The 14712-nt window shown below is 36.5% G+C and overlaps 1 protein-coding gene across 1 annotated transcript in view; it reads right to left on the bottom strand.

The window, feature by feature from the left end:
• The window catches only part of DCC (DCC netrin 1 receptor), a gene marked incomplete at both ends in the record, with an annotated part of 1034810 nt that overhangs the window by 538662 nt on the left and 481436 nt on the right, over positions 1 to 14712 (bottom strand). The window contains one exon of the mRNA XM_084252763.1: positions 7987 to 8271. Coding sequence (XP_084108889.1) covers positions 7987 to 8271 — 285 coding nt within the window. The remainder of the gene's footprint in view (positions 1 to 7986; positions 8272 to 14712) is intronic.

The following is a 14712-nucleotide window of genomic DNA, read 5'->3' as shown; positions in this document are numbered from 1 at the left end:
ATTTCTTACCCATCAGTGTTGCGTGAGTAAAGGTGTGCTCATAATTCATGAATAAACTGTTTTATATTCCAGCAATAAACTGATGTCAAACAGGCCCAGAGAAGGAAGCTCTGTTGGTCCTTTTATTAATTTTTGTGACTTGTGCACTCAGAGCTTCTAGTTTGGCTTCTACACACCCTTGGGGGAAACCTCTTGTTGTGTATGAGTCCTGATCCTTCAGTGAGTTACCAGGTCTGCCAAGTGTCACATTCCTTATAAATGCGGAGTATGTCAGTTCCAAGAGACTTGAAAAAAGCAGGTTGTCCCTTTTTCAAGAGACCTTCATCCCTTTAAGTCAGGGATGATCCCAAGTACATTGTTTTTGCTTTCAATCTTATGTGAAATAGTAACCTGTAAGGGAGTGGGAGTAAAAGGATATAGCATCACTATCTCTTTTTGGATCAAAGACATTTGGCATTTTGGGTCAAAGATGAGAAGAGAAAACCTAGTGGATTTTCTAAGGAGGAGATCAATAGTGACACCAGAACAAAAGATATGGCAAGAAAAATGTAGTAAATCCTCCCATATTCCAAGCACTTTCAACTTGGAAGCCTGGGCCATAGTGAAGGTCCCCAAAATTGTATTAAGGTATGAAGACTATTTTTTTTTTAATTTAAAAACCAAACAGGGGTCCTCCCTGGTGGCCTATGTGTTAAGTCTCAGCACTACCACCACTGTGGTCTTAATTTGATCCCTGGCCAGGGAGCTAACACCTATGGCATGGCAAACCTCTCCTATTTCACCCACTGCTCCCCTAAGCAGTGTATTTCAGTAAATCTGCCTGTTCTGATCCCCACTCTGTCTCTGGTGAATCTTTTCACTGCCCACCACCCCCACAACGCTGGCCTACACTCCAGTTCTTCTATGCATACATACATAAATCTTAAAAAAATATAAAAAAAAACAAATAGGAATTTTCTATTTATCCATAACAAGTCAGCTCAGGCTCAGGATTACTAACAGGGTTTACAAACACAGATTTACTAAGCTACTAGCATAGACTGTCACATGTGACTTTGTCACATCTGAATGAAATTTCAACATGTGAAACATTGTTATCTCAGTTATCTTGCATTGGTTGAAAGATCTGATCTATAGTAACCGATTTCAATATAATACTGGTTTCCATGCTCTGTGAAGCCATAGCTCCCAAAGACAGGCAAAAGTTAACATCTGGGGGATGGGTGGGGACATCATAGCATGGAACTTGGTCAGTTCACTCCATGGTGAGCTGCATACACGAAAAGGTATTCCATCATTCCTTGCTTCTTGTGATAATATAAACCAACTTAAAAAACAAACAATAGCTTTATTAATCTAAAAGTATAATCTAATATTTTTATGACTTATTTTTAAGCCTTAATGATTGTGTTTTAGCATGGACTTTATAGTTTTTAATACTTAGACTTTGTCTAGGAAATGACCTCTTAAATGCTGGGGTTATAAAGATATGATGAAACAATACATGAGATCCTTGGTAATGAGACTATTTGGAGAGCTTGATCTGATCCAATCTCTTCCTAAAAGATAAGGAAACTAAGGATTTTAGAGGATTAGATATATTGGTAATAAAGATCAAATACTAGAAATTGTACTTACCATTAAATACCCATTAAATACCTAAGCCAGTGCCTCTTGCAATATTTCACATAGCAAAAGAAATGATATCAATGGAAACATAAGTTTGAAAATCATGTGGAGATGATATAACTAGAGATTAAATAGTTGCAGGAGACTGACTTCTAGTAGATGTGTGAAGGAAATGAAGAAATTGGGCAGTACTGTGGATAAATAACATTAAACATATATAATTAACTATCAGTAGATAAATGAATACTTAGATATTCAATATCAAAATCAGATAATTTATTATTAGAATAATCATCCTGACATGAGAATCAAATTCTTTAAGATTGGAACTACTAAAATGTTGAAGTAATTATAATAGCTACTGAGAACTTAGCAATTCCAGACATTGTATTTGGCCTATTAAATTAGAGCCTCATAATCACACTATGAATTATATGCTATTACTCTCTGCATTTAGTAACATAAATAAATTAACACCTATATTAAGTAACTTGCCCTAAATCCCACAAATAGTAAGTGGTAAAACATAGTCCAATGTCAAACTCCATACATTTCAAAATGTATTATAATAATTCAAATTAGGGATTTAAAATATTTCTTATTTGATCAATATTAACTCAGTATTAACTGAATCCATGAAAATGGATTGTTATAGGCCATATGCTGACCTCTTCATTCAATTTGGGTGAAACCTGCTATATCATCTAGCATATGTGGATTTCACATGGCTTCAATATATTTTATTTTATGCTTTTCTAAGTAAATGTAGGAAAGAACAAGAAGAAACCATTTTATCCAACTTAGATCTATGAGCTATTAAGAATGTCTTGTTCACAGTATAGCATAAAAAATGGCTCTTTTCAAAGCTAGGTAAAAGAAAGCAAACTGTGGGGGAAGTCTTCAATGCACTGATATTATAAAACCATCAGGTAATACATTAATCTGATTTGCCTTCATTCCTTTTTTTTTTCCCCTGTACATAAGCTTATGTCATGGTATCCATTGTTCAAAAACCTTCAATTCATAAAATTAATAAAATCAAGTCTAGAAAAAGTCTTAGCACTATGAAGCTATCTGCAGCCACTGCAGCACAAGTTTGCTCACAATCCAGGGAGGTGACTCACACTGTGCAGCAGACCTCTCCTATCTCACGGCTGCTCCCCTCAGCAGTGTATTTCAGTCAATCCGCCTCTTCTGCTCCCCACTCTGCCTCTGGTGAATCCTCTCACTCCCCCCCCCACCTCTGACCTGAACACTAGCTCCTGTATACATAAATAAATCTTTAGAAAAATGTTTTAAAAAATCAAGTCTAAATTCCTGGACATAGATACAAGGTTCTCCACTAGGTAGAATCAAATTCTCATCCGAGATTGATCATCTGCTGTTATAATTCTACAAAGGGTTATCTCTTAAATATCTAGAAAAGTAATTGTCTCTATGAATAGTTACAATTTTCTACCCAGATTGATTTTTCTTTGTTTATATTGATTTTAAAATAGATATATTTACCTGAATTTACCATTCCCTGGCTTATGTCAGTGATCTGGCTACATGAACGTACTGTCTGGCCCTACGGTAAATTTAAAAACAAATTTTCCCTACAGATGACTATTTTACAGAAGTTATAAAAATAAATGGTACTAAAATATAATTATTTTTGAAACATAAGCAATATTTAGTGAAGCAAACATATAATGCATCCATTGAGTCAGCAGCTAATTCTTAATGATGAACAAAATTCTAAAACTATTTTCTTTAAAACTAAAAGACAATTTTCTCCTCTAAATAATATGAATTTTGGAATGGTTTTAGATTATTTTGATAAAAAGTGTTACAGAGAACAATCATTGAAATATATTGTAGTCCAATTGATTCCATTAAAAGCCAATGCCTCTAATTATATAGATATTTAGTTCAGTTCTACCCAGAACCCATAGTCATATAAGTGTAGTTAAATGGATGAACAATAGATTAAATTACCAATTGATCAATTCAATTAGGCCATTAAGAAAACTGAAATTTGAGTTTCAGTGTATGGGCCAGTTATTTTAGTGAACCGAGTGCCCAAAGCAGATTTATAATTCAGCAATTCAATCTACTACTTGGCACTCAGATGCAATGAGGACGGAATAAAGTGGACTTGACAATAGTAATGGCTACTTCCATCCCTCATATATTCTCCATCACATACAGTAAGACATTTTAAGTCATCTCAACTCTTACTTAGTATCTTGCTATCAATATTAAAAAAAAAAAATCAGCTTCTTACTCTGTTAAAAATGTCCAACGTCACAGAAGCAGGAGTTTAGTTTCTGCCTTAAAACATCAACAAGCTGACTAAATTTGTTACCAATTTCCCAACTTTTGAACTACTCATCTGGAAACTATATAGGAATACCTCATTTGAAAAACAGTAAACCATTTTAAACACAAGAACACCAAAAGCACCCTCCCGGTATCCATGAAGTGTCATATCTAGTGTTTGTCTGAGACTGGACTCTACTTCCAACTTCATCAGCCATATCTGCATGTTTCCAAGATGTGTCTTTCAATCTCTTCACCAATATCCATTTCCATATTCCTTCTGAGACCACGTAAGCTTTTGATCAATTGTTTCCCAAATTAATATGGCACATTACATTTAATCTTACTTCCAGTTTGCCCCTTGCAACACAACCTGTGCACTACAATCAGGTAAAACAATATGAGCAGTTCTCCTAGAAGGTTTTTCTTTTTCAATTAATTAATTTATATATATTTTACATCATTGTTGATCTTTGTACAATGAATGCTTTCTCTTCTCAGGTATAGTCTCCACAAAATTGCCATCACCAATTCACCTGTGCACCGTCCCTACGGTCCCCTGTGCACTTCCTCCCCTGCAGAAAGTCTGATTTATAGTTGCTTGTTAATTTTATTATTTTTTTTTCCTGATCCCTTATTTGGGTGCCATATATTCCTCCTATAAGTAAAGCCATCTGATACTGTTCTTTTACCTTCTGGCTTATCTCACTGAGCATAATCCCCTCTAGCTCCACCCACATTGCTACAAATGGCATGAGTTTATCTTTTTTGATTGCTGAACAGTATTCCATTGTCTATATGCAACGCATCTTTTTGATCCAGTCATCTGTTTTGGGGCATTTGTGTAGTTTCCATATCTTACCTACAGTAAATAGTGCTGCAATAAACTTAGGGGTGTAGGTTATCCTTTGAATTAATGTGTTTGTGTCCTTTGGCTTTTTATGTGTTTGCTCTAGGATTATGTTGCTCATTTCTCCTGCTGTACACTGTGTGTACCCAGCCACTACTTATTCTCAAGACTGGTACACTGGTGTCTCTTTTATCTACTGACACTCTCGCTTTCATTTTCCACTTTCACTACACAGTCCACTTGCTTTATCTGCTTCCTCCACTAAACTATAGCTGTTTCAGGGCAATTTTGTGTTCCGAGCAACTGGCATGATAGAAAGTATAAAAGATGCACTCAAAAGTTTGTTGAATAAAGCATATATTTACTTAGTGAATAACCTGAAACTGCTTGCTGAAAAATAGCATTTTAAAACCACTACTGAATTCTTAAAATCTGAATTTCCTAGCTCTTAGTTACTTGGTGATATTAGATAGCTGATGTATAAATGTGGTGACTTGAAATGCATTTCACATAAACTTGAACAACTGCATTAAGTTACACATTATTTAAAATTACATAACTTTCTACATGCATACAAATTCATTCTCTGCATGAAATGTTGTAAAAACTATTGTTAGACAAAATTGTGAAACTTCAAATTAGCATTTATCTTTCAATCTAAGGCAAAATATAGATAATTTACTGGTATTTAAATGACCATGGAAGAATATATATTTTCTAAAGAGAGGTAACCATTCAGGTACCACTTTAACGCTTCTGTATCATGTTTACAATATGATAGGTTTATACTGAAATTGCCTATTTTAGCAGAAAAAAAATGAGTGTTAGGCATTAGGATAGACAATGGACAACAGAAGTATATAAGATGTTCCTCCCTCAAGTTGGTTGGTACTTACAGAAAGTGGAAATTGATTCAGAAAGGATTAGCATGAATTTTTTTCATATTTTGTATATTTTTACATCATTTTTCATTTTTGCACAATGTATACTTTTTCATCTTGGCTACTGTCCCCATACAATTCCCACCCCCCCTTATTTTGACTAATTCCTCCTACCACCCTCACCCCACCCCATAGTGTATCTCTGGCTTATAGTTGCTTGTTGATTTTGATTTTTACTTTATTATAATTAGTCTTTCTCCTGGTCAGCAATCAAAAAAACTAAACTCATGCAATTTACAGCAACATGGATGGCGCTGGAAGTGATCATGCTCAATTAAATAAGACAGAGAAAGAATAATACTGGATGGTCTCATTCATAGCAGGAATTTAGAAAACCTAAATAAGGGACCAGGAAAATGACTAATTATAAAGTTATAATAAAGTAAAAATCAAAATCAACAAGCAACTATAAACCAGAGACACACTATGGGGGTGGGGGGTGTGGGAGAAAGTGAGGAGGGATTAAGGTCAAAATAAGGGGTTGAGAATTGTATGGTACGGGGAATATAACCAAGATGAAAATGCATGCATTGTGCAAAAATGAAAAATGATGTAAAAATATATAAAGAAAATAAAAAAAAGAAATGACACTTACTGCCAAGGTATGTATTGGGAATGGGGAATGTGACTAGAAATCTCTGTGGGTTCCACCCCCAAGCTGATTCATTTCACTGTTAATGTTTATGTTACAGTGTCAAATGGGGGGGTGGGGTGGGAGTGTCCCAGACATCTTAGAATAAAATTATGTATGATACAGCCATAAAAAAATAAATACCCACAAACCTCTAAAATACCCCAACATAGTTATATTTTAGCTAAAGTTAACACTATGAAATTTAGTATAAAATAAATATCCATGGTTTACAAAACAAATTTGTTTCACAAGGTGAAAAAAATAAGGTAAATGATGAATTCATGATTGCATATCTATGTCTTTCAAAACATTCCATTTCCAATTTAATATTTAATTAGCTCAACTGTATTCCATAATACCCCTGGAAAATAAACCTCTCAGTCACAGCAAGATAGTAAAACATATTCTTGCCAATTTTCTACATGGCTTACCTATGATTGACTTAACAGATGCATTATTAAGTATATGTGAATATAAATATTTAAAATTGTGTATCCAATGCATGCCTAAATAAGTGCATGTATGTTTGGGAATAAATGCTACATTTGCATCTGCCATAGTGTAATGGATGGATGGTAACTCTATTGCTGATGGTTATTCTCGGTGACTAATGGAAGAGAGCATACACAAAGGAGTTAGATAAGTTTTCAGAGACATCCTTAAAGTATATGGAAACTTTTAGTCAAACAGTCAGTTTGTTTTTGGGATGACTTAGGAATGTTGCCCTCTACACAGCTGAAGAACCTGAGACAACTACACAAAATAGATGTCACAGAGACAAAAACCACCATCAAAGCACTGATAGGGAGTCTGCCAATTACTCACCTGTGCCCCTTCTTTGTCATTCACACAAGTCTATGTAAACCTTACAGAGGAGATTGAATGAGAAAATAGATAGCATAGATAAGATTGTAGCAGTTACAGGAAGAGAAAAGATCTAAGAGAATATTCAATCCAACCTGTGATTATTTAGAAGAGGAAAAGAAGCTCAGAGTCTCCATGTAAAAGGAGATAGAGGCCTATAGAAACAACTGTCCCTATGATAATTTCAAACACACATTGTAATTACTTACATGTCCACCTAAAACTCTAATAAGCCAGGTTCTTTGTCAGTTCTAGGTATCGCTATAGTCCTCATGGAGTGCAATGCTTCTCAGAAACGAGTGTATAAATGGATGGGGAAAAAAGTGTTTGATATTTTCTGGGGCAAGGGTCTTAACCTCACTGAGCCTCACGTTCACCCTTTGAAATGGAGATAATTATGACTACCTCTTATATTGCTATCAAAGGAAAATGAAATGATAAATAGCAAATACTTAGTAATCAAATTTGCACAAAGAAGCACTCATTACACATCAATGGAATGTGTGAATGAAAGAGCGAAGTTAAACATAAGGAAAATACCTGTTTCTGTAGGAACTTCGACTATAAGACATGAAAAAAATAAGAAAAGCTTTTGACATACCCTTATCTTACAGCTCAAAGAGATATAGAAAAAAAAAATATAAACAAGACCCCTAAACCAACCCAAAACTCACAGTTGCAAAATTTTTGCTACAGAAAAAAAAAAAAAAAAGTTCCAACTATTCCAGATATAATTCTGAAGACAATAAAGAACAGGGCAATACCTGATAAAATTCTGACTTCTGCTTCATTTCCTGTTCGTGAGCTGGCTGGATTCCTAGCTAAGCATCGGTAGATTCCAATGTCCCCTGATTGAAGTCTGCTGATCTGCAAAGCCCCTGAGGGCAAGACCACCACTCGGGAATCACCTAGGGTCGGAGTCAGGTCCTGTTGATTTTTCTGCCAGTGTATTGTTGGCATCGGCTCCCCGATAACTTCACACTTGAGTAGCACTGTGTCTCCCATGAAGGCAGTGACAGATTCTGTCTGGGAAAGAAACCTCAGTGGTCCTAGGGGAAAAACAAAGAAAGGTTAACTCTTAAATGAATGACAATAAAAATAACCATGCTTGCAATAAACCAATAAAAATAATCACACCTGCATTTTTCATAGACAACCATTTTATAAGTATTTTATCAAATTTCATCTCACTTGCTGTTAATATTTAGCTTACTGTTTTATTATTATTGGTTAATTAGTGTAAAATAAGCAGAGAATAGATCACCCTAATTTTATAGATGTAGAAACTGAGGCTCAGAGGAGAGAAATTCCACATGCAAGTTCACCTAGTTATTATGTATCTTTGAACCACAAGACAACTTAATCTAGGAAATTACATCAACATGACATATGGATGGGTGCAAACTACCAAGATGGTATACCACTCACTATAGCTACATTCACATAAACCACATAAACAGGTCGGCAGCCTGGAGAGGCAATAATGTTGTCCTTCTGTAAGAATGACTAATTAATTATAGATAAAGACTCATATTGATGCACATATTAATTAATCAATTGAAATTGCTCCTACATGTAGGTACTAAAATTACTCCTCTGGCTCCCAAATTAAACCTCTAGTATCTGTATCATGAAGCTGTTTGTCTCTGCACTACATATGTGTCCTATAGGGGGCACCAGTCACATGACTAATCCATCCTCTTTAGCTACCAGCATAATTCCTAATTGTGCTGGGACTTACCATTGAGTGAAGCCCAAAAGAAATCTGTTAACCTGTGCCTTGACTCACTGTTCAAAGTCTGACTTCTAGGCTATATACAGTGTCCAGTCTTTGAAGTCTATTCAAAAGAAGACTCATTTATCTACTACTGATTGATGTTGATATGGGTTTAAAGCATGGTTTAAACATGGTTTAACACAGAATGGTTTGTAGAAACTACCGAAGGCAAAACTGCAATAGGTAGTGACCAGATAATGTGAGAGTTCCCTAGAACAACAAAATTTTAAACAAATTTGTGACATTTTTATTGAATAGTTTTCTTCTTGGTCTTAATCCCTACTATTATAATTTACCCACATAAGCTAAATATTTCATGATATAGGGGTAAGAATAAAATATATTTGATAAGTTGATGAAATATCTGAATACTTTTATGTATCATATATATGGTGCGTATAAGTAATACACATCATATAAAATTCTAAAATATCTGTTTTACATCTGAATGTTACTCAAAAAACTGCACCTGCAACATTCTAGTGCACAGAATAAAATATGAAAGAGTAATTCAAATCGATACTCAACCATTGGCTCCTTTATATAAACCTCATCTACCTGGAAGAATCATACATGAGGATTGAGATTGCATATTAATATAATTAGGCTTAGTGGAATTGGGTTCTTCTCGCATACTTATTCAGTATAGACTCTATTGTGATTCCAGATGGTCTTAAACAGGGATCAGGATTTATCGTATTTAAAATGAAATGATGCAATGTTTGAAATCTTCAAATAGTTGATTATTTGACAGAGAAATTACATACATGACTTGTAGCTTTTTATTTTTTGTCCCTACAAAGGAAATCCTACACCTCAAATAGCAATTCTAAGATTACAAGGCTATGTAGGTCTTGGATTAATGCCCCAATATTGTGCAGATGTTTAGCACTCACATCTCACAGAGGTGTAGCAAACTGGCAATAATATTAACAGAAGAAGTTATAGGCTATCAATTTAGTACTGTATTTTCAAGGTATGAGTATGAGCACCTAGTAGTGAACATTAAACTCAGTGTTACTCATAAGAATGAAATACAGTATTTTCAGAAGTCATTTAATGCTCTAATGCAAAACAAACAATCATGCTTCATTCACAGAAAATACAAGCATAATTTCAACTAGGTCTTTGTGAAAAATAGTTACCTGCTGAATAGGAGGCTGTTTGCTGAAAAAGCCTGGTTATTAGATCCCAACCAATCCACGATAATCATAGTGCAAATGATCTTCCCATTTCTATTCTTATTTTGCACAAATCCATCCCAAACAAATTTCACTCAGCAAACTGACATTTGAAACATTTCCTAGTGTTGCCCAAGAATCTAGCAAAGCACCTTCCAAACTCATCTTCTACATTCCCATGAAGAATTTCAGGACTTACTGACCTGAACCACAGCTTCCTCTTGCTTTTCTCAAAACTGTAGTCTACTTTAAGGCTGTTTTACAACCACTCCAGGCCGGGTAGGCCAATGGTGTAAAAAACCCTATCAACTTCATTTACCCAACAAAGGCACTGAGTCAGAAGAAGGAAAAATACTTTTCCCTAGTCTTGTTTACTGGAAATCATCTTTCAGCCTTTTGAATTTTTATAGTACTCATAATTTATAGCTAATATGACATGGTTGACATATGTAGTTGACTATATAAATAAAATTTTGAAAGTGTTTTCAGGTTTGTATATTTTTTTTCAGTATTTTATGTTGACAGAATACATTAAATATCTACTGAAAGAGAAAGATTCACAAATATTTGCAAAGGTTCTATGTGACTCTAAATACTTAAATGGGACATTACAAACATGCAAATGTTAATAACTGCATTTGAGTGCCGAATCTTTCACTAACATATTCTGTGGCAGTTTGGGATGGTGAATGAGGACCTACTGGGGGGTACCAGAACACTGGGTTAATTTTTGGCTTCACCAATTTATGATCTGGATGACTCAATGCAAGGTGTCACTTTTATCACATATTATTCTAAGCACATTTATAGATTACCTGATCTATTCCACATAACAGCCCATTAAATAAGTATGATCATTTTCACTTTATAAGTGGAAGTGGAATGGGAACATAACTTATTTACACAATGTATGACAGTTTTTTAGAAGTTTTAATATTGAATTATATTTCTTAAAATACTTTTTTCTGTGCTATAAGTAAAAATGTCTCAAGAGGAGTTTTTTTTCCAACTATCATCATACTCCTATCTCCTTATTCCTCAAATATCAAGCAGCCACACAGTTGTGGATCAACTACTTCGTTGATTAGTAAGTACATTCTGACCTAGATTGAAATCTCATAGACCAACTTGAGCCTGTATTACTGCACACAACACACAGACCTGTTTTGGGTACTCTCACAGAGACTTTTCATTATTAGCCTTGGGAAAGGCTATTTTCAAGAATGAATTCTATAAAGTCGTGTAGGGTAAGGTAAAGGTATCAGGCTTTTCTGCCCTCCCGCCATTAGGATAGATTAGGGAACCCTGTGGTCTCCTGAATGCATGCCTGATGGCGGGCACCTGCAGTGGGTACACCTGGGACGAGAGACTGAGATTATAAGAGCCGCATCATGGGGCGCCAGCAGAAGCCAAGAACGAATGGAAGCAGGAGAGTGGAGAAGCAGAGAGAACACAAGAGAAGGCTGGAGAGCCCAGATAGAGTGAAGGCTTGCTGGGGACTGGGAGGCCTGCCAGCCTCCTGGCCCCCCAGCACCCCTGACTGCCATGTGCCTGGTAAATCTAAATAAAAAACCTGCAAAAGCCACTGAGGACTCCAGGACTCTGACTCCTCCTTTACCCAGTCTGCTGGATCAGAAAACCTGCTCAGTGCCCTGTTCCTGTCCCTACAAGTCGTTTCCCAACTTCACTCCTAATCTGTCCCTTTACTAGGAAACCCGGACTTGTGGGAAGCACCCATACCTGTTCATTTAGACATTTACACAGTATCCAGCACCTCCAAGCCTTAACCAAACTCACACCTATTAGCAAGGGATTGTTCAGGAACCAAAAAAGGGAAAGACACAATGGAATACTACTCAGTGATGAAAAAGGTAAACTCATGCCATTTGCAGCAACATGGATGGAACTGGAATGGCTTATTCTAAGCAAAGTGAGGCAAGAGAAAGCCATGTACCGGTTGACTTCACTCATGTGGAATCTAAAGGAACTAAACAAAGGATCAGACAAAGACGAACTGTAAAACTGACCCTTGAAAGCAGACTGTAGATCTGACCTACTCAGGAAAGTTGGGGTGGGAAAGGGAGAGGGGACGGAGAATAAGAAAGTGGGGAGACTAGAACACAGTAGAGGGTGGTAGACAACTACTGGCACTTTGGTGGTGGGAAAACTATGATGACTGCATCAGAGGGGAGAAGTCTTATACTGTGAAAAAATAAATAAGGATGTAGAAAAGCAAAATTAATAAATAAACATCCATTTAAAACAAAAACAAGAAAAGACATGTTGCTTTCCATAGGGAAATTCAAACACCTATGATACTTCCATTCTATCCCCTGCCTTGGAAATTAAAAACACGGACACTTGTAATTCAAATTTCATAGGTGATATTCAGTATAAGTACCTGGGATTCAGCATCAGAAATTTTATTGATGTCAAGTATTCTAATTCTAGTTGTAGAATAAGCAGTAAGTACTTATTATTTGTAAGAGATGCAGAGCTACATTCCATGGAGAGGTGGGTCTCATGGTGCTTATTTTGATTTCTGTAAAAAATTTTTCCATTGTTCTCTAATGCTAATTTTACACTAACAGAATTCAAGTGTCTATTTGTATAGGTTCCTTTGATAAATGTTCTTCAAGGTCTAGACACCTATACTCACAATTCTTTTCTAGAACATATATTAAATACCCATGCAAGGAAGAATGAAGTTTTCAGTTCCTCAGTAACATACTATTTAATATGTGGGATTTAAAAGTGCCCACATAGTTCAGAATTCTGACTTCCTCATAGAGGCCTCTACCAAACCCAGTGAGAACCAGCTGTCCCTATGTCTCCTTGGCATCGCTTACTTAAATTGTGATTGATTAACCATGGAATTCATGTAATAGTCCTCTTCCTGGCTAATCTGTAAATTCCACAGAATCAACGCTGAATCTATTTTAGCCTGTACTTTCAGCTCTGAGTGCAGACCACGACATACGACGTCTTTCAGTTATTTGTTAAATTTAAAAAAAATATATGTATTATTGTTAAGATCATTAGTTTAAGCACATATCCCAGGTCCCAAACACTGGGAAGCTTAGGAAAGATAGCGGCTACTAAGGAAGCATCAAGAGGGGAAGAAGGGCCTCCCCTGGTGGCACAGCGGTTGAGCGCTGGGCTACGAAGCTGCCCACAGCCTCTGCAGCCCTGGTTCGATCCCTGGCTGCTGGCGAGGGTCCCGCAGACCTCTCCTGCCACCCACTGCTCCCCTCAGCAGTGTTTTTCGGTCCATCTGCCTGTTCTGCTCCCTGCTCTGGCTCTGGTGAATCCTCTCACCCTCCCAAGCTTCTAACTGTACCCAGTGCTTGTATAAATATATAAATAAATCTTTAAAAAAAAAAAAGAGAGAGGGAGAAAACAGGATTTTTTCAGGGAAAGTGAAAAAGAGCTGAAGCAAATCAACATACAGGAGGTCAATCTGTCAGCCTTTAATTTGAAAAAGAGATAGTGGTGGAACATACAGAGACCAAAGGGTCAGACAAAGACAAACCAGTCCTTGAAAACTAACCACAGATCTGACCTTCCAAAAGAAGCGAGAAAGAGGGAAGTGGAGAGAAGCAGAATGGACTATGGTGGAGGATATGGGTACTTTGGTTGTGGGAGAGCTCCAATGACCACACCCAAGGGGAGAAATCCTATACTGTCAAAATAGTAACAAAGATGTAAAACAATGATACTTCATTAATAAAAAAAAAAAATAAAAGACAAAACGTATGGAGAAAAATGAGCTAGGCCTAGTATATCCTTGAAATTTTTACCTAAATCCCTGAAGATGCTCAAAATCAGACCACCCCAAGAATCTCAGAACGGGGCTCCTCAAGATGCCTGGCTCTGGAATGCAGAATATTTTGAGCTAATAGCAATGATTCCTTGAGATTAAGAAGCTTCTGTCTTTGCCTAAGTCCTTTGCCCTTCCTTAATGGAAGAAATGAAACAATTATTACTTCTCCTTTGATAACCTAGAGGAGTATTGGGTGTTTATTTTTTTTTTCCTTTTTTTTGGGCGGGGGGTGGGGGCGGTGAGGTTGCACCCAGTTGTAGGTTTATCAGTGTACATTATGCTTAGAGGGAGGCTGAAGTAACCCTTTCTTGTGAGTTATGTGAAGTCTCCCTCTCTCTCTCCTTGAAACCCAAAGTCCCTAAACACACTCTAAATATCCCCATTCTACTCCATTATTCTTTAGAATTTACAGTCATGTAAATTCTCCATACATATGGTATTAAATAGATTTTTCTTTTACCAACATATCTGATGTTGCTGTGATTGTTCCTCCAGTATGAGAAAAACCCAGAAGGGTATGGAATGATTTCCTTTGTGCCCTGACACCCTATAAGTTTGCATTTTGAATGAGTTCCCCATTTTCCCTCAAATCACTGCCCCTGAGGCCCTAGTCATCAGAGGTGGCAGGGATAGCACCACCCAGCTGGAACAGCCAGGGCAAAGGCTGCAGCCATCCATCAGGTTCCAGTCAATACTTGCTTCCTCAGGA

Source organism: Talpa europaea (genome assembly GCF_964194135.1).
Source record: "Talpa europaea genome assembly, chromosome: 13".
In the NCBI taxonomy this organism is placed as follows: domain Eukaryota; kingdom Metazoa; phylum Chordata; class Mammalia; order Eulipotyphla; family Talpidae; genus Talpa; species Talpa europaea.
This window is presented reverse-complemented; position numbering and strand designations above follow the sequence as displayed.